We start from the raw sequence: 25,660 nt of genomic DNA, 5'->3' as shown, positions 1-25,660 counted from the left end.
GCAGCGTCCTCCGAGGGTCGGCGGTGAGCGGGGCCGGGCAGCGCGGTGCGGACTCTCCGGCAGCGCGGTGCGGACTCTCCGGCAGCGCGGCAGACCGCCCCCCTGCCCTCCTGCGGGGCGGGAGGGGCCGCCCGAGGCGTGACCAAATATTTGTGGTGGTTTTGGGTTGGTTTTTATTTTTTTCCTCAACTTTATTTTGTTTGGTTTTTTTTTTCTTCCTCCGAAAGGTACAGACGTCGGGGCGATGCGCCGCACCGGTGAGAAGAGCCGGGCGGGGCGGCGGGAGCCCTGCCCCGCTGCCCCCCGCGGCGGCGGGCGGGCCGTGCTGGGGGTGCTGGCGGAGAACGGGCAGCAGCGGCCCAGCGGCCAGGTGAGCCCCGCCCGCGGCGGCAACATCCCTCGCTGCCCGCGGAGCCGCCCCGGCGGTGCACCCGCCGCGCCTCCCCTCCCCGCCGAGGGGCCGCAGGCACCTGCCGGGCTCCCCGAGGAAGCCCCGGCCATCCGGCCGCCCTCCCTGCGGGCCGGGGGGAGCTCCCCGCCCTGGTCCGGGACCGGGGGCTGGCCGGCTGCCGCGGGCATGAGCGGTGCACGCACCTTCTCTCGAGGCTGCAGGTAAAGGCCTGGGGGTGGAGGGGTAAGCAGTTGCATCGGGCTTCAGTTAATGAGCATGAGTTTCCCGAGAAACCCTGCTAGTAACCGCTCAGTCCTAATCTACGGATGCTTCCCCGTGGAAATGCTTTGAACAAATAATCCAGCCTGGGAGGAAGGGAGACTCGGTGAGACTTTGTTTGGGCCCTTACCCTCTAAAGTACAGGGTGTGGTTTAAGAAAAGCCTATTCACTGATGCTTACCCAAAGGTCCTATCGCTGTGTGGCTGGCCATGCTCCCTTCAGGGTGCTAGAGTCTTCAAGAAGCTGACGTTCACAGCAGGGTGTCTGTCTGCATTTGTGCTCCTTGCGCCCTCCTGGAGTCTGCTGGTGTGGCAGGGAAAATGTTATGACTTATGGGACCTAAATAGCAGCTGTTATGTGTATGCAAATTCTTCTCAGTTGTGACCGTGTGAAGCCCTTAACTCGGTGGCTTCCTGATGTAGATGGTGTGAAGGATTGTATCCTGGTCACAGGTTGGTAGACCTAGGTGTTGGGATGTTTGAGCTCAAAAGTTCAAACTTTGGTTTGTAACTCAGCATAAAATGTGTTCTTGCAGGTGAAGTCCTTCTTAAGTCTGTGACAGTGCCTGAGTGCTTCCTTTTGTTACTTTGACTTGCTGCAGTTTTAAAGCAGCCGCTCCTTGTGAGGACTGAATGTGGAGCAGACCCTGCACTTGCCTGCCCCATCAGAACCAAGCAGCACCCTCACCTCATTCTCCTTGGCAGTGGGCGCTGGAGATGAGGCTTGTCCCCTGGTTCCTGACTTTTACTACACCTCACTTTCTGTGAGGAGTCTGTTGCAGCAAGACAGCAACAAGCAGTACTTCCGAAGCACCAGCTGTAGCTGGTGTTTTTTTCAGTGAACTTTTATGTCTATTGCTGTTAGGAAAGTGATTTTCTTTCCTAAAACAAGTGATACTTACTGTTGTTTTCTTCCTGAGTTGCCCTCCCACAGCATTACTGTGTGCTCCGTTTCAGGGTGCTGCTGTTATCAGACGCTTTTCTGGCTCGGAAAACACCATCCCTTCATCTGGAAAAGATGAATTACCCAACCGCATGGTCAATGCTACAGCAAAGCAAGGGTTTGCTATCTACATGGATGAATCAGAAGAGAAAGAAAACTACAACAGTCAAGAGGCTGAAAAGCTGGAATCAAGCCTGTGTGAACTGGATACTAGTGCAATGACATCCAGCATTCACCTACTGCTGGATCTGAGTACAGGTAACTCCTGTTACCACTCAGGTGGTATCTACAGCACAAGTACATGTAGGGTGGTTATGAATTGTGACACTGATAAGCTAGTGAGTAGCTAATGTTACAATAAATAACACTTCAAGGTAACTTGGATTGTGTCTACATAAGGTACAATGCTTCCATGCTAGAAATGGCAAGAGAAGGTGAAGAGGCTAATTACACAAATGTCTTGCTGGTTGCTCTTACCTGTTAGGATCTCCTATGGTAGTGGACACTTCCTTCCAGTCCCAGCCTGAGGATCATATGGAAGATCCTGTAACTCTGACTGTGGGAGAGTATGCAGAAGACATTCATCAATACCTCCGAGAGGCTGAAGTGAGTGGCTTGTAACAAGCTTACAGATATTTGTGGTCTCTGTGATGGGCTGCAATATGGCAAAGATGTATGGCTGCCCCAGGATAACTTGATGCTGCCACTGAGCTACAAAGGAGAGAAAGCAAGCAGTGAAAGCTGTCTCTGAAGCTCAAATCATAAGCAGCTTCTAGACAGTGATAAAATTTTTCAGGCTTACTCTGCACCCCAGAAATACCCCACTGTTGGAGCATCTCTTGACTCCTTGGGATGAAGAATTCTTGCAGATGGGAGCTGAATGCTATAAAAATTATTATGGGGTGTATTAGAAGGGGTGTGGTTAGTAGGTCAAGAGAGGTTCTCCTCCCCCTCTACTCTGCCCTGGTGAGGCCGCATCTGGAATATTGTGTCCAGTTCTGGGCCCCTCAGTTCAAGAAGGACAGGGAACTGCTAGAGAGAGTCCAGCGCAGAGCCACGAAGATGATTAAGGGGGTGGAACATCTCTCTTATGAGGAGAGGCTGAGGGAGCTGGGTCTCTTTAGCTTAGAGAAGAGGAGACTGAGGGGTGACCTCATTAATGTTTATAAATATGTAAAGGGCAAGTGTCATGAGGATGGAGCCAGGCTCTTCTCAGTGACATCCCTTGACAGGACAAGGGGCAATGGGTGCAAGCTGGAACACAGGAGGTTCCACATAAATATGAGGAAAAACTTCTTTACGGTGAGGGTGACCGAACACTAGAACAGGCTGCCCAGAGAGGCTGTGGAGTCTCCTTCTCTGGAGACATTCAAAACCTGCCTGGACATGTTCCTGTGTGACATGATCTAGGTAATCCTGCTCTGGCAGGGGGATTGGACTAGATGATCTTTCAAGGTCCCTTCCCATCCCTAATATTCTGTGATTCTGTGAAAAATGCTACAGCAGTTGGATGTGATCTCACTGACAGCTCTCTTGCTATAGTAGTAGCTTTTCCTACCTTTCTGTATCAGAGCAGTTAAGTGCAGTCTCCCAATAGGAAGAGAGGGGAAAAAAATGTGATTTGTTCAAAGCCATTTTCAGGTCCCTCTGAATGGCTCATATGTGCTTGATGGCAAGTGCTGCCCATATTCCAGGAGGTCTTTTACTGTTCTGCTACTAACACATTGGCTCATATATCCTCAGTGTAGAAATACTACTTTCTAGAGACGCTACTTGCTGCTAATTAATACTACTGGCACTATAATTGTAGTTAGTAGTAATGAGTTATTAATAGTGGAACAAATCATGTTTCTTTTGGTATAAGTATAAAGAATGTTAATGAGCTCAGCCATCAATGGCTCTCTTCAGGGTTAGCATCTTGATTTTTCAGCTCTCTCTCCAAACAGGTACGATTCAGGCCCAAGCCCAACTACATGAGGAAGCAACCAGATATCACAACAGGAATGCGTGCCATCTTGGTAGACTGGCTGGTGGAAGTAGGGGAAGAATATAAACTTCGGACGGAGACTTTGTACTTGGCAGTGAACTTCCTGGACCGGTTTCTTTCCTGCATGTCTGTTCTCAGAGGGAAGCTGCAGCTTGTAGGAACAGCAGCAATTCTTCTGGCTGCGTAAGTCAGTGTTTATCATCCTCTGAAAGTGTTTATCATCTGAAATGTTTATTGTCATCTGAAATCTCAGTGAGCTAAAACTTATTTTTGGACTGAGCCTTTTAGTTTAACTTGAAGGACCGAAGCTTGCAGTGGTAGGTAGCTTCTCATGATATCTCAAGATTAGCAACTTTGCCTGTGCCTTTGGCACTAGCAAAATTAAACATTTGATATTTGTGATGTGAGGAACTGTAGTGGGAAAATCTTGTAATCATAACAGCAGGAGCAAAACCATTGCTGCGTTAGGTTGCTAGCCTATAAGGTTGTAGTAGATTCACAGTTTCAATCTGCAGTTGAACTGCTTTAAGTAGACAGGGTACCCAACAGAGCCTAGGAGTGCATGGGTTTTTGTCTGGAGTACATTGTGTTACTGAGACTTTCTCTGTGAGAGCTTCTTTTTAGTCGAGCTAACAATGTGAGCGTGTTTCTATCTAGACTGACTTGGAGTTCCTCTAAACATCTTTGCCCAAATTTGAAACTAAATTGTTAACTAGACTGGAGAAAGGACTAAAATAAGAGCTCTACACAGATCTTAGTAATGCCATGTGCTCATCCTGATATAGGTCCAGCAGAGAGCTTTACCATAATTTTCAAGCTGACAAGTGTGGCTTCTGTACTCCTTTTTCAGGAAATATGAAGAGATCTACCCACCACAAGTGGATGAATTTGTGTATATAACTGATGATACCTACACAAAGAGGCAGCTGCTAAGAATGGAACACCTGATTCTCAAAGTGTTGGCTTTTGACCTAACAGCCCCAACCATCAACCAGTTCCTCCTTCAGTATATTCAGAGGCATGGAGTCTGTATGAGGACAGAGAACTTTGCAAGGGTATGAATTATTCTCCTTTTAGGACTGAGGGGGAAGAAGTTATCTTAAAAGCAGAACCACTTGTGTTTCACTAAGTTATCTGAGCAGAAGTTCTGCTACTATACTATGATCTGTCAGAAGATGCTCTTTTTTTCTTATGTCAGCTCTTATCTGGGACTGCAGTAGGGCTAAAACTGGATGTTTTGTAGCTTGCTACCTTCAGTAGGCGGCTTGTGTGATGAGACTTCTGGATAAATGTCTCATAGAAATCCTAAGTTTGGTCATGGATAATGCACTGACTAGGCAAGTAGGTGGTAGGAATCTGATGTTTTTTTCAACAGTGCCTGCCTAGCAAGTCTGACCTGGACATTGTGGTACTATATATTGCTACACAACAACACAGTATATACCTGGATAGCTGCATAGGCAACCCTGCTTAGAAACAGGTTAACCCAAGCTTATAGCAGAACACCTGATATGCTGCTTATCTGCAAAGAGTATAGGCTTGTACGGTGACTCTACTCCAACAAAGCCCATATTCTATTTCTTAGAGCTGTCCATTTATCCCAGTCTCCAAGTGAGGTCCACCTGTGTGAACAAGAGCCTTAGAGGATGGGAAGAGTAGGTCTCTATCTGTAAAATTACATCAGAGCTGATGATGGTATCAGAACTTCAGATTACAGTGTAGGTTGTTTAGGCTTTCACAAAGTGTGGTCTTTCTGTCCCCACTGAAACATACTAAAGGTTCTTCTGTGAGATCAACAGAACTAGAATGCTATTTCTACCCATCAGACATGTAACTCGTGTTTTATGTGAAAATTGAGACCATTGACAATTTTCAGTGCTTGCTGTATGGGACTGACTGTACCAGCTAGACTCATCCTGTTTGAAAAACTTATGTTTTTTTTGTTTAGTATCTTGCAGAGCTGAGTCTCCTTGAAGCGGATCCTTTTCTGAAGTACCTTCCTTCACAAACTGCTGCAGCAGCCTACTGTCTAGCAAACTATACAGTGAACAGGTCTCTCTGGGTAAGAACAACTACATGTTCATGAGTAGCTCAAGCATTTTATGTTGTCATTAGAACTAGGCTGAGAAGCAGAAGGAGTAGCTTCAAAGTATGTGTTATAGAGGCTGAAATCCTAGGATGAGTAGCAGTTCCTGAGCTAATGGGACTACCTGATAAATGAACGTTAAGTCAACCTGAAATATCCTGCCTCTTCTCTGAAATGGGAGGGACCTTGCTGTGTTACTCACTTACATCAAGTCTGTACCTAAGGCCTTGTTAGTCTTCAATCTCCAGAACTCCTCCCCCAAATAACATTCAGGGGCTTTCTGGGAGGGAGGGGAGAGCTGAGTGTCTACTTGAGAGATTACACTCAGTGGCTGCTTTAATGCAAGCCTTGATAGGCCTCAGCTGTGTGTTGGAGGAGTGGCTTTAGCAGAGAGCTGGATCCAGAAGAGATGTAATGGATGCCACATGCTTAGAGCAGAAGGAGCTTCTTGTCAGATCTCCTCGCACCAAGGAAGACCTAAAGTGAAACTGATGGCAGGATACACTTGAATCCTTTTCAAGCCTAAAGAATCTAGAGTGAGCACTGATGTAGTGAAAATGTTTTCAGCTTCTGTAGAAAATGTAGGCAACATTCCTCTAGAAGATACAATAGAGTAACACTTGTTTTTCTCCTCTGGTCAGCCAGAAACACTTGCTGCATTCACTGGGTATTCATTAAGTGAGATAGTGCCTTGCCTCACTGATCTGCATAAAGCATGCCTTGATGCTTCCCATTGCCAACTGCAAGCAATTAAGGACAAGTATAAGCACTCAAAGTAAGTAACGAGGAAGCCAGTGTTCCGTAACTTGGAGGCTATAAGCACAGGATGACTGACTTAGCAGCTTGGGCTACAGCTGCTATAGCTGACAAACTTCTCATAGTGGTCAGCTTTTACTCATGAAAAAGAAGCCTCTGTCAGCCTCTTGAGGGGAAAACTTTTCTGACCAGAAGAGTAGTTCATCTGTAGGTATACAGATGTACTGGGTAACAATTCATCTGTAGTGCTGCAGGATGATTTTCTTCCCCAGTGTATTGCAAAAGAAGGTGATATCTTTAAATTTGTCAGCTAAATTAATATCTTTAGTAACTGCATTTCTATTCCAGGTACCTGCAGGTGTCTCTTTTGGAGCCCCCAGCAGTTCTTCCTCTACAATAGATGCTGTGGATCCTGAACTTGAAGATTACTTTGTCCCAATCAGCAAAGCTGGTCTATGATTTTATAGAGCACTGCAAGTCCTGTGTTTGTAACCGTAGTGATCAGAATGGCTTTTACCAAGTATTTTTTTAATGAGATACCTTTTTAAAAAAGGATATTAGACTATAGCTCTTAATATAACCAACGGCACTTTTAATAAATGTCTTATTACACTGTTCCTTTGTGAATCTTCTGACTCCTCTTAATATCTGCAGTAACAGTGAGTGGAAAGGGTTGTGGTTTTTTTTACAAAATCGTTGTGAGCTGGGATTTTAAGCTAGCTAGAGTAGATGAAGTGTGGCTTGAACAGACGCAACCTGATATCTCCATAGACACAGGTGACTTGCTGCAGTATCTTATCTGTTTCTTCCTCTTCTATGAGATAAGATCATGTGGCCATGAACAGAACCTATTTTCTGGAACTTGTTTACCATATGACCAAAAACATCCAGATGCAAGTGGTCTCGAAACTCTGAACTTGTGTCTAGAAGATGGTCAATGTTGAGGTGAAAGTCAAACTTCCCTTTATGGAAGCAAATAAGGGGGATTCCTCTGCAGGGAGTTGGAAGAAGGGGAGATTGTGGCTGGCAGAGCCTTAGGAGCACTTCAAACCCTGTTGGACAGACTGTGGTAGAGAGCAATGCTAACAGCTATGAGGAAAAAAACCTGGGGCATGTAAGGTATTGGAACAGTGGAGTTGAGCTAGATGGCTGCTGTGTCATACTTGCGGTACTGAGTAGTCTTATGGCATAGCTGTCTGAGATGACCTCTCCTGCTACTATAGCACTGCTGAACATGTGTGCTCTGCAGTCTCTAGAGAAATGTCACTCCTAGCAGGAAGGAGCAGGATGATGGGACAGGGCTAGCTATTAACTATCTTATCCTGAGCTGCTACACTGTCTTCTGCCCCCAAGTTATTTGTTAGGTAGTGTTTTTAAAAAAACAAACAAACAAACAAAACACTACCTTGAGTAGCCTTCAACATAACCTCTGTCCAAAGTAGTTAAAAAAATAGTTGGTCATGTTGGTCAACACGTGGAGAACTATATTCAACTCATTTAAATGGCAAGGTAAGTCCGAGGTGTTCTCTTACTGTAATAGTTAAAAACCTTCAGTGCTTACCGCTTCCTAAGAGAATAATCTGTACAGGGCATTATGTGTTTCCAAGCAAGAATATGCTTAACACTTGACATTAACATGTAATTCAGCAGAAGTACTAAGGACCAGCTAACAAGACTCTTACTTTAAGACTTGATTATACCAGTGTGTTCGTCATGAGGTTCTTCGTAGCTTCAGGGGTTTTGCTTCCCTCTGCGTGTAAGACTCTTCTGAAGAAGGCTGTGCTTTGTCTGCTTTTATTTTGCAATGAAGCTACTGGCTTAAATATTCTTTTAGTCCAAAGGCTAAAAAGGGAAAATGAAAAAAAAGTAGTTAAGGTGAATAATCACATAATGCTGCAGTGTGAATGCTAATAACAAGTTTGTGCAAGATGGATTAAATTTTAATTTATGAGACAGAAGAAACTGATCTTGAAGTGGTTTCATCTGACATCTGTGGGTAATAATTGCATTTTGAATGTTCCTGCTTTATTCTCACTTCCTTTTGTTGTATTTGTCTTACTCGGAGAAAGGAAAGTCTTACTGCTCTTGTATGAGGGAGCATTGACTCCTCTTCCAAGGTGAAAACTGAGTGCTGTCTCTCATTCTGTGCGAGTCATCACACTTAACTCTGGCCTACCCCTTATGTAGGCTCTTCTCTGCAGCTGATACTTGAGATCAAGGCATAAGAGATGCTTCTGTTGGGCATATTGTGGTAATGAAGGTGAAATAATGCTGTTTTAATAAGATGAAATGCTTAAATGCAGATTCAAAACTACTTAAGAGTACTTAAAAGATGTACTGAAAATAACCAAGTATACAGGAATATGGAGGGAGATGAAAGCAACCCAAAAGGAAGCTTTACGTTTTCATTGATGTAGTGCCTATGCTATACAGAAAAACTAAGATCTGTGAAGCTCGCAGCCTTGTGTGATGTTTAAAACGAATCCAGACTTCTTGACGACACTCATATCCTGGAAAAGAAATAAAGGGGAATCAACATTAGGAACTGAACAGAGGTAGTCTCAGTTCTTGACCATTCCACTTAGTGGCTTGTAGACCACACCACAAATAAGACCTGATTTTCTTTGTTCAGGAAATATTTAAACTGTTGCAGTTTCAGAATTGTCAAGCCTGATCTTGCTCAGTTAGCTCTTCTGTGAAGATCAGTCTGACTTTCAGCTCATGTATTTCAGAATGTGTTGACTTCTATGCAGGTCACAGTATCTTCCCTCCAGTTAAAATATATTGGGACAATACACTGGGAGTAAAACCCACAGGTGAGACAGCAGGCTGAGCACACCCAAGAGCTTTGAGTGATCGTTCAATACTCTGAGTGGGTTGGAACTGAGAAGTGTTGAGGATATTAACTTTGACCCATGATGTTCAATTCAAGAGCTCTTCAACATTGGTGTTAGAAATGAACAAAAAGCTCCCTAATCTTATTCTAGCAGTTTCCATACTATCATGCTGTGCCTTTCAGAAGACCCAAATGTGCTGTGGTTGCGTGATCCTGATTCTTCTGTGTTGCAGTTAATTTTTTTTAACTAATAACTTCTAACACTAAATACTGTAGCTGCCTCTGGTGTCCTGAGAAAGCTGTTCTTTATAGCTGGGGAGGTGTTATGGATCCATTGTTCCCTCAAAATTAAAATGGACAAGCAGAACTCAAACTCTAGGGGAAGGTACTGATTTAACAACTAGGGTCAGTCTTTGTCTCTTCTCTGGAGTGAGTTAAGGATGTCTGAGAGGTAATTGAGTAATTAGAGAGAATGATTTAACTGTAGTCAGGATAGTTAAGCTGTTAATTCATGTCTGAGGGTTGTCTGCCTTGCTGGGAAATCTAGCTGTGTGATTAGTCTGTGTACATACCTGCTTGTTCTCAGTTCTACAAATGACTAGAATTAGCTCTGATTGCTGAGGTTGGTACTTATTTCAGCCAGTAACCTTGAAGCAGCTTGTGGGGTGACTCTTAAGGATGAGAAACAAGCTAGCAGCATTGGTGATTGCTTCCTGGAATTAAGCTTTTTATCTTAACAATTTTCCTCAGCACCCACTGCCCAAGAGCAAGATCATCTTTGTACACTGAAGAACTATGTGTAGGCTATCCTAGGTGTGAACTGGAGGAAGTACAGACCCATCCCCTACACTCATGTTCTAGAGCCTTGTCAAGTTGAGTCTTATGAACTTTTTTAGGTCCTCTGCTGCTTTTAGTGGATGTATGTATTTTCCCATTGCATCAGGCAACTAAGAGTCTCACTGAATACTTGTTTTTAGCTCTTGTCTGCTTCATAGTTCTTCTCTTATATGGTAAGTTCTTTCTCTTGGCTGCTTGTTCAGATCGGATCCACTTAATTTAAAAAAATGCAAAGCTTTGCATGGTGAGATGCCCTTAATGAACATCCCTGGCAACATGTTTATGGAGGATGAGTGCTTAATCTGATGTTCCTGCAGAGATGTAAAGAAGTATTGGCTTAGAAAGCTTGTGTGATGAGTAGCTAATATAGTCAGTCCCAGCTCTTTTGTGTCCTGCTTGGAGTTTGTCAGTGTAGGTGACAGCAGTGCAAACTTTGAAGAGAATTAACACAGACAAACTTCCAGGATGGTCTACAGAAAGATACTGAGCATATGATACAGTTAATCCTAAAGTACCTGCCTACCATCATCAAATTAACTTGCATCTAAACTAAGACAAGAAAGACCAGGTAGTCCTGTCCCTAATCCTCCTGAAGATGCTAAAATTATGGCTTTGTCCTGGATTTTTGTACAGTGCTTGTCTAGCTAGGCTGTGCTGGTACTGAAAAATAATTGTGGGCTGAGCAAGGGCTGGTTTCTGGTCAAATGTCTGTCTCCATTTGGCTTGTTTCCGCAATGCTTAGGGCTAGCTTCTTTTTTAAGCAGATTTGTCCCAGGGAGAGCTTGTTGGAACAGGACAAAATAGTCAGTGTGAGATAACAGGCTCTGTGGGTGGCTGTGTTCAGTGCTCATGCTTGCTGTCTGCCCCTCTTTTGTCTTAGCAATGTACCCAGAATTACCAAGTGCCCCTGTCACTAATACCAGTAAATACCTAGTTAAACCGTAAGGGAGCCCTCAGTCCTTGTCTTTCAGATGTTCAGGCCCTCTTTATTTGAACACAGAGGAGCATTACTGGAGCCAAGTGCTGGAAGAACAAGGCTCGTGATAAAGCATTGAGTTCTGGCAAGAAATAGGTCTTTTCCCTCCACCATCTGCAGCCAAGCTGCCTTTTCTGTTTGTTTATTATTGTTTTGTGTTTTGATGAGTAAATAACTTGAAAAATTAGGAAGAAGAGCCCTAGACCCCACAGTAGTCAACAGATTAGGCATTTGGTACTAATCAGTGAGCTGCTTACAGTAGAATACTGTAAGCCCTATCCCTATCAAGGCAGAAACTGGAGTGTGATGTATCTCAAAACAGAATCATGCTCCGTTTGGTTCTTTGTCCTTCATAAGTAGGATAGAAATATTTGGGAATTAACAAAATGGATGACAAAACAAACTGCAGATGAGCAGCAACAGCAGTGCTGTTCTCCCATGTGATAATGGAGTGAGATGTCAAGGTAGCAGAACCAGGTCCACTCCAAATCACATTTTCATAGCACACGCTTAGGAATGATATACCTGTCCCAGTGCCATCATGTATTGTCACCTCTATTTACTGAAGAGGCACGTAAAAGTATTCTCGGGTTCAGCCGTACAAGAAAAGACCTTGAGCTGTTTATTGTGTTAAACCAGAAGCAAAGAGCGAATTGACTTATAGTAAAAATACTAGTGATACTGTATTTGATGGTCTCCAAAGAATATAACCAGGAGAGGGCACCAGCGTCCTTAGTCCGTGGCTTGAGGAGAAAGTCAACCTGAGCGTTTCCCGAAAGGATGTTGGGTCAGAGCTCAAGAGGACTATTTGGTCATGGACTCATTTTTAAATGGGTTTGGGTAGACTAGCAACATGTGAACATGTAAACTAGCAACAGTACAGTTCTGTTCAGTTATTTTTTCATTAAACATAACCAGGATTTAGTGAAGCTGCAATGTAAGGTTGTCAGCTGCGCTGTCTAGGGCTTGCACACAGTGCTCCAGGGATACTCAAAGAAAATAAATGCAATTTTTCAGAACATCTGTAGTCTTGTACTGTGGGGTCTGACTTTTTATGTTAGTTTATCCAACGCTTTCAGTTAGATCTTTTTCCTGGTTATACAAATCAGGCTGTCTGGTGTTGATTTAAACTTAAAACCTGCTTCAGATGGGGTAAAAATATGATGGAAGCTGTTAATGTTCATGACATAACTAAGTGTTCTGTTGAAGCAGGTCTGATGGAGGAGCATCTCCACAGGAGTTGGGCAGATGAAGCTCTTGTGATATTATAGTGATTGTATGGTTTGTGCAGGAAAAAGGGGAATTCATGCCAGATGATTCAGCCCTGTTTGGAGGAAGGGGAAGTAAATAAAAAAATCAATGATAATTTTTAAGTTAGAATGTGTTTCTCTTGCTCATTGAAAACTTCAGTGTTAATTCTTGTTTCAAGGTAATCTAGCTAGATGGAGAATGGTTGTATATGACAATTATTGCTCAGTATGTGGTGTTTAAGTGTCCTTTTTTTTTATCTTAGTCATGTTTTCCTTATTCTGTTCCCAAGTTGCACTGAGTTGTACTTTCACAAGCTGCTCTCCCATTCAAATTTATACTTTTTGTCTGCAGCTGTTTCTAAAATGTATTTCCTCTCAGCTTGAGCCTCTAAACAGAAGGCAGGAGGTGCACTGATAGAGTCAGTGGAAAGCTTGTATCCAGAGCAGTCATCTGAGTGCTGCAGCAATGATCTAACATTACTCAATGCAAAACTTGGCAGTAAAGCACTCTTTGAGTCAAATGGAAATGTTTTCTCCTTGGACAGTTATGTTGCTGAGCTGTGACTGAGGCTAGGTTCCTTACTCTTTTTGAGCTTTTGCGGATATCTAGACAGATGTATTTTAAGACAGTTGCTGATCCACTTGTCATGTGCAGAGAGGCATGGGCTGCCTGAGGCGCTCCACAGACATTGGCTAGAGGAAAAAAAATGTTTTGTTCTGGCTAACAGTAGCAGCTTTTGGGAGGTGGTGTTGTCTCTGAGTAAATGAGGTATGGGGGAGAGCAGAATGTGTTCACATCATGCATGCATATATTCGGTAGGCACTTGAGAACCTGCAAAGAAATGCCATTTTCCTCATATGCCTGTGCATCTGCTAGCTGAGCATTGTACTTCTTCCTCTGTCTTTTTTTTTCCTCTTCATTCAGTGACTGCTCACAACTTTCAGATGATGTGGAATGAGGATGTGGCTCTGCAGAGGCTCGTTTGCCAGCAGGATAACGCTGTGCAGGGCTCCTGGCTCAGAGCCAGCAAATAATAAATCTCCCATCATGCAGGACTGACACACTAGTGCTGAACACAGTACACCCATCTTTAAAAGCATCTCCCTGCACCAAGTCTTAAATGTGAAGTTGGCTCCTAATCGTTTTTAGCTGTATCACCTGGTTATCCTGTATCACCTGGTAAAAAGACAAGCCCAGCAGGGAGTAAACAGGCTCTGATGGCTCTATTTTTTCAGCAAGTAATCAGGGCAGAAAGCTCTGCGGCAGTTTGCCATATTATGCCTCACAAAACTGTACTTTCGGTAAACAGCTTCTTGTCTTAGTGCATGAACATTAGGCCACCATGAAACTCCCAGCACAATCACTGCCACTGCTCCCAGACCACTGAGCAGGCAATATGTAGGGGATCTACGAGTAAGTTCTGCTGTTCAATACCGTTCTCTGGGCCAATTCAGAGGTTACAGTCTGGGAACTGCTGATCTCTGTAACTTGCACTTGTGTTAAAGCAAATGCTGACTGTAATTAAACTGGGAAAATCCTTTATTTTATTGTCAGAAAAAATCTCCAGAACTTTTCATAGCTCTCTTGTAAAGAGAAAATTATTTTTTTAAAAAAACAAAACCCAAAAAACAACCCCACTGAACTTAAATTCAGTAATCTAGTTACCAAGAAGACTACATTGTCAATATTGTATCAGTACTCTACTGAATTGTCTCTAGAAGAAAATAACATTAATGAAAAAGTTGCTGTTCCCTCCCTCTGGAGAAGAGAAACTTCTGGATGCTTTGGGATGGGAAAAGCCTCCACAGGTGGCTGGTAAGTGTCTGAAATCATAACAATTTATAATCTTTGGGGTTTTTTCCTTGTATGGTGTGACACAAGTGATCACTCTAAGGATGCTCAAGGAGATTCTAGGAATTTCTTTGTGCTAATTCATATTAAAGATATTGAAAAATTCAAGACTAACTTTAAGTGTAATGGTATAAAATTCAATGTAATATTATAGCTAAAAAAAAGCTTATTACATTATTAAATGCAATGAATCTACCTGCCCTTGATTTTCTATGAGTGACTTTGCTAAAGGATTAAAGGCTATAACTGGATTTTTGTTTATTACCCTTCTTGAATGTGACTATCTTGAACTAGTGAAAACTTCACTAAATCTCATGCTGTCTTCAAATGGGGCCTGCATTTCACCTGGCATATGGATGATCCCAAATCAGCAGCTGCTTGCCTTTTTCTAGAAACAGGGAAAGGCTATTATGAACACTGCACCCAACAGTAAATGTTATAAAATACTCAACATAGTGTAACTAGCCAACGATTACAGTATTGATTATCTATAGAGAGTTGATTCGATACCAGCTCATGAAATGTTAACCACAGCTTGTTTACCCCATGGTTAGAATTTAAAATAGGAACATATTTTACAAATTTTTTGACTATCTACGCTCTGCATCCAGGGTTGATGGTAACAATTTCTGAAAGCCTATCAACAAAAGAGGTGCTGACCTGGAACTCTGCATTGTTTGGTAAAAGGCTCAGCACCATGCATTTTTCTCTAAGGAAAGTTCTGTATGTCACTGCAGAGAGCCAAGCAAATATGAAGCCTCCAGTGCTCACCAGTAAGCACATGGACCAAAATGAGTGAGTAGTCTCATTCACAGAATCACAGAATTTTAGGGATTGGAAGGGACCTCGAAAGATCATCTAGTCCAATCCCCCTGCCAGAGCAGTATTACCTAGATCACATCACACAGGAACGCGTCCAGGCGGGTTTTGAATGTCTCCAGAGAAGGAGACTCCACAACCTCTCTGGGCAGCCTGTTCCAGTGTTCGGTCACCCTCACCGTAAAGAAGTTTTTCCTCATATTTATGTGGAACCTCCTGTGTTCCAGCTTGCACCCATTGCCCCTTGTCCTGTCAAGGGATGTCATTGAGAAGAGCCTGGCTCCATCCTCATGACACTTGCCCTTTACATATTTATAAACATTAATGAGGTCACCCCTCAGTCTCCTCTTCTCTAAGCTAAAGAGACCCAGCTCCCTCAGCCTCTCCTCATAAGGGAGATGTTCCACCCCCTTAATCATCTTCGTGGCTCTGCACTGGACTCTCTCTAGCAGTTCCCTGTCCTTCTTGAACTGAGGGGCCCAGAACTGGACACAATATTCCAGATGCGGCCTCACCAGGGCAGAGTAGAGGGGGAAGAGAACCTCTCTTGACCTGCTAACCACACCCCTTCTAATACACCCCAGGATGCCATTGGCCTTCTTGGCCACAAGGGCACACTGCTGGCTCATGGTCATCCTGCTGTCCACTAGGACCCCCAGGTCCCTTTCCCCTACGCTGCTCTCCAACAGGTCTGTCCCCAACTTGTACTGGTACATGGCGTTGTTCTTGCCCAGATGCAGGACTCTACACTTGCCCTTGCTATATTTCATTAAATTTCTCCCCGCCCAACTCTCCAGCCTGTCTAGGTCTCTCTGAATGGCTGCGCAGCCTTCCGGTGTGTCAGCCACTCCTCCCAGTTTTGTGTCATCAGCGAACTTGCTGACAGTGCACTCTATTCCCTCATCCAAGTCATTAATGAATATATTGAATAGTACTGGTCCCAGTACCGACCCTTGAGGGACTCTGCTAGACACAGGCCTCCAACTGGACTCTGTCCCATTGACCACCACTCTCTGGCTTCTTTCCTTCAGCCACTTCACAATCCACCTCACTACCCGATCATCCAGACCACACTTCCTCAGTTTAGCTGCAAGGATGCTGTGGGAGACTGTGTCAAACGCTTTACTGAAATCAAGATAGACCACATCCACAGCTTTACCATCATCTATCCACCGGGTTATGTCCTCATAAAAGGCTATCAAGTTGGTTAAGCATGACTTCCCTTTGGTGAAGCCATGCTGAGTGCCCCTAATGATCCCCCTATCCTCGATGTGCCTAAAGACAGCACCAAGGACAAGTTGTTCCATCACCTTTCTGGTGATGGAGGTGAGGCTGACCAGTCTATAGTTACCCGGGTCCTCCTTCTTGCCCTTTTTGAAGACTGGAGTGACATTCACTTTCCTCCAGTCCTCAGGCACCTCTCCCGTTGCCCACAACTTAGCAAAGATGATGGAGAGTGGCCTAGCAATGACTTCCGCCAGCTCCCTCAGCACCCGCGAGTGCATCCCATCAGGGCCCATGGATTTATGGGCGTCCAGATTGCTTAATTGGTCCCTGACCCAGCCCTCATCTACCAAGACAGATTCCTCCTCTATCCTGACTTCTTCTGGGGCCGCAGGGGTCCGGGGCTCCTCAGGACAGCCTCCAGCAGTATAGACAGAGGCAAAGAAGGCATTCAGTAACTCCGCCTTCTTTTTATCCTCTGTCTCCAGGGCACCCACCTCATTCATCAGTGGGCCTACATTGCCTCCAGTGTTGGCTTTACCTGCAATGTATTTGAAGAAGCCCTTTCTGTTGTCCTTGACCTCTCTTGCAAGGTTTAATTCCAAGGAGGCCTTAGCTTTCCTAGTTGCCTCCCTACATCCTCTGACAACAGACTTATATTCCTCCCAAGTGGCCAGCCCCTCCTTCCATGATCTGTACACCCTCTTCTTCCACTTGAGTTTGCCCAGCAGTTCCCTGTTTAACCATGCAGGTCTCCTGGTACCCTTCCTTGACTTCCTACCTGTTGGGATGCTCTGATCTTGAGCACGGAAGAAGCAGTCCTTGAATGCTAACCAACTATCTTGGGCCCCCTTACCTTCTAGTACCCTGTCCCATGGGATTTCCCCTAGCAATTGCTTGAAAAGACCAAAATTGGCCCTCCTGAAGTCCAGGGTTGTGATTCTGCTAGCTATCCTGTTCCTGCCACATGAGATCCTGAACTCTACCATCTCATGGTCACTACAACCAAGGCTGCCCTCAACCTTCACCTCTTCAACCAGACCCTCCTTGTTAGTGAGGATAAGATCCAGCAGCGCTCCTCTCCTAGTCGGCTCATACACCATTTGCATCAGAAAGTTATCATCAATGCACTGGAGGAACCTCCTGGACTGAGGATGGCTGGCTGAGTAGGCCTCCCAGCAAATATCAGGGTAGTTGAAATCCCCCATGACAACCAGGCCCTGTAATTGCGAGACTGCTCTCAGCTGCCTGTAGAAGGCCTCATCACCCTCCTCATCCTGATCCGGTGGCCTGTAATAGACACCCACAACAGTATCACCCCTGCCAGCCTGCCCCTTAATTCGCACCCACAAACTCTCAACTCGCTCCTGATCCGCCCCTGGATAGAACTCAATACATTCTAGCTGCTCACTCACATAAAGAGCAACTCCACCACCTCTCCTTAGTGGCCTGTCTTTCCTGAACAAGACATAGCCATCCATGACCACATTCCAGTCATGCGAGGCATCCCACCAAGTCTCTGTAATTGCCACTAAATCATAGTCCCCCGACCGAACACGGATTTCTAACTCCTCCTGTTTATTCCCCATGCTGCGTGCATTGGTGTACAGGCATTTCAGGGAGCGAGCTGAGCACACCGATTTCACCCCAGGGGGATGGGAGGTCTCCTGGTCTACCTGAACACTAGAGCGTTGCCCCAGTGGTGCAAGCCCAGCTACTACCCCATCCCCCTTTGAATCTAGTTTAAAGCTCTCCGAATGAGCCCTGCTAATTCCTGTCCCAGAACCCTTTTGCCCCTACGACATAAACCTTTCCCATGTATTACGGTCACGCCTGGTGTCTTATAAAACCAGCCATTATCAAAGAACCCAAAGCCCTGCCTGTAGCACCAGTCTCGTAGCCAGGCATTAATAGAGAGAATCCTACTATTCCATCCCACGTCACCACCTGAAAATGGAAGGAGGGAGGAGAAAACAACTTGTGCCCCAGACTGTTTCACCAACCGTCCTAGGGCCTTGTAGTCTTTCTTCATCCCCCTCAGACTACGGGATGCAGCTTCTTCCCCACCTGTCTGGAAGATCAGCAGGGGGTAGTAGTCTGTGGCCTTCACCACGTTGGGGAGTTGCCTGGTGATATCCCTGATTAGGGCTCCAGGCAGGCTGCAGACCTCCCTGTGATGGGGGTCAGCTCTGCATATTGGGCCCTCAGATCCCTTTAGGAAGGAGTCTCCAACCACTAAAACTCTTCTCTTCTTCCTTGTGGAGGAGGTAGCTATAGGCCTGTCAGGTTTTTCTGACTGTGGTGGGACCTCTGATATAGGTTGCCTCTCCACCACATCCCCATTGGACCGGCTGTATTCCACTAGGGCTTCATATCTATTGCTCAGAGGCACCTGTGGAGGCAAGGTAGGCAAGGAGGGCACTCGCCTTTTGCCACAGCCATAGACTTGCCTCCACTCACTTCTCTTCTCTAGGTTATTGTTTTCCACCTGAGAGGGGCAGAGTACAGTTGTCCCTCTATCCTGGGTGCTCTCCGGCAGGTGCTCCCATTTTTGTTGCAGGGAAGGCAGAGCCTGGCTCCACCAGTCTATCTCCATTTCAGCCTTCCGAATGCTCCTAAGCCTTTCTACTTCGGTTTGAAGCCTTTCAACCTGGCTTTGCAGCTGTGCCGCTCGGCCGAGCAGATCATCTACCTGCTCACAGCGCACACAGCCCCCTGACACCACAGAGACGCTGTAGCATTCCCTGCAGCCTGCGACCTGCACCATTGCCTCCTTCCGTGGGAACTCTGTCTGGGTTCCCACATCCATTTTGGTCTTTTTCCGCCAGGTAGATACCATTGCTCTTTCACTGAGCTGGGAAATACCTGTTGGAGCCACCCCTGGTTCACAGCTCCTTGGCACCTTCCTGGCCTTGTGCACTGGGAGGGAGTCAGCGCCCTCCCCAACCAGCAGCAAACAGCTGCGGCCTCTCCCGCCCTGGGACACACCCAGTCACTGCTGAGTCTCCCTCTCCCCTCTGTGCAGGACTAGTCCCTGCCCTCCAGGAGGCTTTTTATCACCCAATCAACAGGGGGTGGTGCGTTTAAATCGCCCGCGGTGCCTCCGGCTACGCCCCCTCCTCTCCTGATTCGTTGCCGGGAACCTCCGGGTCCGGGGTGGGGGGGGAAGCAGCTTGGGGCTGATGCTCGGGGCGGGGCGGGGGGGGCCCAGAGTACGAAAACCGCCCGGTTAAGCCCGATGTCGCCCTCGCCCCCGCACTAACCTCAAGTCGCTACCGCCGCTGTCGCTGCTGCCGCCGCTGTCATTGTGCAGGGCTTGAACAGGAACATGGCTTCCTCTTGTTCAGATAGCCCCTAACATGACCACTCTTTTGCTTAATTCATTAAGTCACATTTGTATTCGTTCTGTCTTTAATAAATGCTTTGTAGGGTCCTGCTGAGCAGAGTGCTTTTCATTTTGTTTCACCAGTGGTTCTACTCTCTGGGCCTTTTAAGTCACTCTGTGTATGAACAGTCTCACATTGTGTATATAGATCATCTGAGACAAGTGGTATGTTAGGATAGCTGTGGGAAATGGTTAACTAGAAGGCCTCTTGCAGTTCAGGCTTTGGCAACAAAAAGTGATCGAGTTTTTTGCTCAATATAGTCAGAGTGTATCAAGGCCTTAGTTGACACTGTCTGTGTAGACGTATAGATTTTTTAAGGTCAAAAGAGATTACCAGACTTCCTGATGTTTTTTATACCTGTTTAACCATGTTTGATTGCTGCTAAATCACCCTTGATACTAGAACCTCTCTATTTTAACTTCTACCTATCTGACTTTAATTTCAAGTCCTTCAAGTTTTTCCTTTTCCCAACTAGGTTAAAGAGCCCTTCGCTAGCTGCATTTTCTTCCCATGTGAGAATGTAACCACAACAATTAAGTTACCCCATGGTTTTTGTCTTGTAAACAAAATGAACTGAGGTTTCTATGCTTTTAATGGTAATAAATTATTTCTCTCTCTCGTGTGTTTATAGCACTTCTCTCCAGTTACTGAACATCCTCTTAAAACACAGGCATCAGAGGATGGGATGCAGCTCTTGTCACAGTCTCATGAACCCAGTAGGTGTAAGCCGCAGGACTGCAAGGCCCACAGTACCTGAGGAAAGTAACTTTCTAATGAGTATTGAGAGTAAGCGCTGGCAGCTACACACTGCTGAAGATATGACTCTTGCTGAAACCTGCTTGTAATGAAAGCTGATTCACCAATTTTTTCACAGTGTATACAAATCAAAGGCAGTCTCTCTGCCTCCTGGCAGGTTACCAAAGCCATCAGTTAGGCAGGAGTTGGCCAGATGTCTTCTACACTGCTAATATATACTAATTGCAATTATTATGCCAGTATTAAATATGACCATCTGTTTTTTATCTGAAGTCAATGCCACTAAAGGACTTGAAACTCTTCAAGGTATTTCTTTAAATTTCAGAGGTGACAGCATGGATTTTGGTCCCTATTATGTTTCTAGTAATGCTCACCGCAGTGGTGCTTGGATGGCCAAACATGGCTGGGACTTCTTAACTCTTCTTTTTTTAAGTGTAGTGGAAGCAAATAATTAAGGAGGATAAACGGTTTATGTAGGTAAAAGTCTGAAGGGCGCAGGTGACTTAGTGGTGAAGGACACAGCAAAGCCTGTGGCGTGCAGTGGTGTCTTCCCTTAGTCTTTCCTGGCAAGATTGTGTTGAGGCCTCTCCTGCCTCTGAGGGCTGGGGGGATGGAGGACCTGAGCAGAAAAGGGCTGAGTTAGGGATCATCTAATTAAACGGGTATATTGTGTGTCTGTGGCAAGGTGCTGGCAGGGGAGGAAGCAGGGTGGCCTCTGTGAGGAGAGGCTGGAGCTGCCCCTTGCCTCGCACAGCCGGTTCCAGCCGGCTCCAACCGACCCAGCGCAGGGCACAGCTGAGCCCCTCGGCCAAGTTGTGGCGCCTCTGGGAAAGCGTGTTTAAGGAAGGGCAGAAAACCCTGGACAGGAGAGGAAGCTGAGGGATGACCAAGGCCAGAGGAAGAGGAGGTGCTCTGTGGCCCCAGAGCAGATATCCCCTGCAGCCCACAGAAACGATCCATGCCAGAGCAGGGGGAAGAGTGAGGAAGATGGAGGGGCGGAGTGGGGCCATTACAGACCGACTGCAGCCCCCCGCGCTGCTCAGAGCAGGGAGAGGAGTCTGGAGTGAAGCTGAGCCTGGGAAAGCACGGAGGAAAGCTGGTTTAAAGTTTGCCTCCATTTCCGATTAACCAAATTGGTAGTTAAATATTTATTTTGATTGTCAATAAGTTAACTTTCCCCAACATGAGTCTGTTTTGCCCATGACTGAGGGAGGAAGCAGGGTTTGTTTAGCCTGAAGAAAAGGTGGCTAAGGAAAACTTAATTGTTATCAACTGCTTAAAGGAAGCTTGTTAGAAAGCAGAATGGGATTTCTCTGAGGGGCATAGCTGAGGCTGGGAGGCAGCAGCCGCAGCTTGCAACAAGGGAGGCTCTGGCTGCACATGAGGAAAAATATTTCACCATGGGACTGGTTAAGCACTGGTGCAGGCTGCCCAGAGATGTGAAGGGACCTCCATCCTTGGAGTTGTCCAGAGGTCAGCGGAACAAGGCTGGAGCACCTGCTCTGGCTGTGAGGTTAGCTCTGCCCTGGGCTGGTGGTCTCCAGAGGAGTGCTCTAACCTGGATCCTTCTGTTGTCCCACAGGTTTCACTAATGGAATGGGGAATCATAAGCATAGAGGAGCTGGTTTTGCCCTATGTTCCTATTCAACATGAACAGCTAAACATCAATTAAAATGACAGGGAAGGATGACAAGAGCAACCTTATGTAAAAAGGTGTGGAGTAATTTCCTAATCACCTGAGCTCCTGAGCAACAGAGCCTCCACTTTTTAGTATGTTACGATGTGCGCTTGTCTTTTATTTATATATATATATATACACATACACATGTATATACATATATACATAAACATATACATACACTTTGAGGAAAGATGGTGAAGGGTTGTATCCAGGCTGCCTATGGTCAGTGCCTGACCTGAACATCATGACATCTAAGGGTGAGAAAATACTGACAGTTTTGGGAACCTGTTTCTGAGACCTGGAAGAAAGGAGCTATGGTCACTGAGAAGCTGTGCAAGCACGAGTTAATCCTCAGTAATAAACAATCTTCACAAGTGTTGAACCTTAGTATGCATAGTACTGCTTGGGATACATTCTGCAGAGCTCAGGTCAGTATAGGGATCAAACAGCAGTTGTCTTGCTGTAGCTTTGAATCACAGATATGTTGCTTTGCTGCCATACATGCCAGAAGTATATAGTTCTAATTAATTGTGTATCACACATGTCAGTAATATTTTTGTTTCATCAGTGCTTATAAAAGCCATGAGAATGCAAAAAAAAAAGCAAGAAGCAGACTCTTCCTAAAGCAGAAGGCAATATTTTCAATTATCTTTATTTGACATATATGTGCCTCCTGCAATCTGGTGGCCTGACTCTCAGAAATTTAAAGCGGGAGACAGGAAACTTATTTTAATGGTAAAATTTTCTACCATTGGTGGTGTGTAGAGGGGTTTTTGTATTTTTCCTCCTTTTGTGTGCACCTGTACTCACAGCCTCTGACTGGTTTGAACATGTTCTTGGTCATCTGTGTGCTGACACCCTCTGTTAATTTTGAGATGCTGCACAGAGCTTCAATGTGTGATCTGCCACCTGTGGCCCTCAGTTCTGTCACAGTCATCTCTGTCATAATTGATAACAGAAATGTTGTCATAACAGTTTTCATAACTGTTTTCATGTCCATTTTATCCATTGTGCCATCTGCTACTATGATGAACAGAAAAGTTACTTGGTAACTTTGACCTTTATACTTTGAAGAGGAAATAAAACCAACTCACTCCATGGTATCCAGTAACTGTTAGAAACAATTTTGGGCTACAGCTGAACTTGTATGTTGGGTGTGAAAGGCTCCAGCTGACTGATTCAGTCCATGGAGAAAGTTTTCAGGAGAGCCTGAATGACCTAGAAGCCTAGGTCTTCCTGAATTTAAGAGACTTATACTCTTGAATTATTTAGATATTTTGCGAAACTTACACACACTGGGTAAACTCTATGGAAAGCATTTAGGGATTGCCACTAATTACCTATTCTTACCTGAGATTCTGAGCTCATGTGGTACATCAACTGCTAGCTCTGTACTGAGAGCCTGGGATTTGAGACGTGTCAGAGTTGGTGGTAACACTTTACCAGGGTTTACTGTGCAGCTTGTTCTCATTTTGAAATGCACTGCGAAATATATTAACCAATTCACCCACCTCTAATTTATTTTAACTAATTGCACTGTTGGTGTGGTGATAGGTGTAAACTGTGGCAATGTTTCTTTCACACTATTTACAAAAATCTCGTAAGTATTGCAGAAGCTGAAGCGTTGTGAAGTACCAAGAGCAGAGATGTGGCAGTCTGGAACCTCAGTGAAGGTTTGGGATTTTCAAAGCAGTGCCAGACTCAATTGCTAACACCTTCTAAGGTGGACCCCTACTGCAATTGTTTTGTTATCTAACACTTCACTAAACATTGTGCCATTGATCTTGATATGGCAGCAAATTAAAATAGTTTCCACATTTTGAAATGACTATGTAAACACATTTACTTGAACGTTGCCAGGAACCAGGGCTCTGGAAAAGTCTCAGCAGTAACCAGAAATGTCTATTCTGTTCACTCCAGGGTTGGCAGTTCTGCATATTTACATATTTCCTCTATATTAATAACTCTAGTCATAACTGATTTTCATTTCTGGAAATGACTGAAAATTGCATTAGATGTGTTGAGCAGATCAGCAGCTGCAGTGTTTATGATCATTTGCTCTTTCGTGTGTTTTATGGGAAATGCCTTCAAGTCCATGTTGGTATTACTTAAGTGGAGTAGCTTCATGCATTTTTGTACAGTTTCTTTAATTTTCCAGAGCTTTTGCACAATTGTTTTGCAAAATGCTATGTTTATAACTTCCTAGAAACAGAGGTAGTGTTTACTGGCTGACTAGGATGAGACTGGGAGTTAGGTTTCAAACTGCTTTGAGGCAGAAAAGTAGGGTGGGGTTTTCAAAGGCACTGGGTGTTGATCTAATTTTTATTCCTGTTGAAGTAGGCAGGGGTGTCAGAACTCCTAGGCCTGCTTGAAGGAATGATGTGAAGCTTTTTACAGTAGGTTTAACCTCATTTTCTTACAGTTTCTCTGAAAAAATGAAGACTATAATAATCCATCACAGCCTATTAGTTAATGTCTGTCAAGAGGAACGAAAAACCTGTTGAAGTTTCATATAGCAGGAAAAACTGTGTACTGTAACTCTGATTTCTTTCTGGTTTGATGCTAGAATGATCTGAATTTGCCTCCCTTCTTTCACAAAAATAGAAACAGGGATCAGAGTAACTGGGCAGACATCTGGGACTGGTGAGAGAAAGGATTTGGTCAGGAACAAAGGTAGTAGTAATATGCGATGGATTTGGTGCAGAGATAGGTTGTTGTTTGGAGGTCATCAAGAATGAAGTCTTTGCAGCCTAGGATTTAAGGAGCTAGAAGAGATGAATGTGGAGAGGATGAAACAGTCTGACTCTCATTAAATAAGCTGTGTAATCTTCCCTTCCTCCCTCCAGAAGCCCTTATTCACATGAGTTAGAGCATTTAAAACTGCCTACACAATCAGGAGGAGAATAAAGAGGGTAAGTAAAACCCCCAACTCTTTTCATCTTGATACTGATACCTACTAGGGATAACACTCTTGCTGAGGAAAAGAGGAGGGTAAAAAGACATTGTTTCCAGCTGTCTTACAGGACTGTCCTTAACCTTCACCCTTCGGTGGTTGTAGTTGGGCTGTTAACTATTGTTAGTAGCAACAAGTCCAGCTGTAATAGAGGTAATGTTGAAAGAGTGAGACATTAGCAGTCCTCTTCCAGAGCTGGAGGGGAACTGAGTTTCAGAAGACTGTAAAAGGCAAATTTAGGGTTTGGGGAATAGGGGAAGAGAAAGGAGGTACTAGGAAGTTATACATTGCTTAGCCTCAGTTTTGAACCAGGAACACAATAGAGGGAATGTTAATAATCAAAATCAAGTACTTTGTAATCGCCTGGATAATAACTAAGGTGAATGACAGCCAACATTGTTAGATGTGAGCTAATCATATATCAGCCTAATGTCCTCCTAGGACGGGTGTTGTAAGTAAAGGAAAAGCAAACATGTAATTTTTTCTTGATTTTTAGTAAGGCTTTTGTCTGTGATGACTCTCACCTAAGCAAGGGGAAACTTGGATTTGATGAAACTGAATGGGGTTATGTGGTTGGTAGGAAATTGTGCTCAGATGGTAGTTACCTTTAGCTAGTTATCCAAATGGATAATCATTAATGAAAAATTA

General features: G+C 44.7%; 1 protein-coding gene across 1 annotated transcript; it reads left to right on the top strand.

The window, feature by feature from the left end:
• Nucleotides 1-244: 244 nt before the first annotated feature.
• On the top strand, nucleotides 245-6,842 carry CCNA1 (cyclin A1). Its single transcript, XM_068425472.1, has 8 exons — nucleotides 245-370; nucleotides 1,628-1,871; nucleotides 2,098-2,219; nucleotides 3,560-3,783; nucleotides 4,451-4,655; nucleotides 5,549-5,662; nucleotides 6,328-6,461; nucleotides 6,791-6,842. Exons 1-8 carry the CDS (start codon nucleotides 245-247, stop codon nucleotides 6,840-6,842), a joined length of 1,221 nt encoding a protein of 406 aa, XP_068281573.1.
• Nucleotides 6,843-25,660: the final 18,818 nt, after the last annotated feature.

This window comes from Nyctibius grandis, chromosome 2 (assembly GCF_013368605.1).
Source record: "Nyctibius grandis isolate bNycGra1 chromosome 2, bNycGra1.pri, whole genome shotgun sequence".
NCBI classification, from domain to species: domain Eukaryota; kingdom Metazoa; phylum Chordata; class Aves; order Nyctibiiformes; family Nyctibiidae; genus Nyctibius; species Nyctibius grandis.
Note: the sequence above shows the minus strand (reverse complement) of the source record. Positions and strands in the feature narration are given on the sequence as shown.

Excerpts from the sequence above, each read along its gene's own strand:
- CCNA1 (XM_068425472.1), top strand. The coding sequence starts at position 245 with ATGCGCCGCACCGGTGAGAAGAGCCGGGCGGGGCGGCGGGAGCCCTGC. Across the intron at positions 1,872-2,097 it reads ACTGCTGGATCTGAGTACAG|GATCTCCTATGGTAGTGGAC; the intron begins GTAACTCCTGTT and ends CTTACCTGTTAG. Across the intron at positions 6,462-6,790 it reads GACAAGTATAAGCACTCAAA|GTACCTGCAGGTGTCTCTTT; the intron begins GTAAGTAACGAG and ends TTTCTATTCCAG.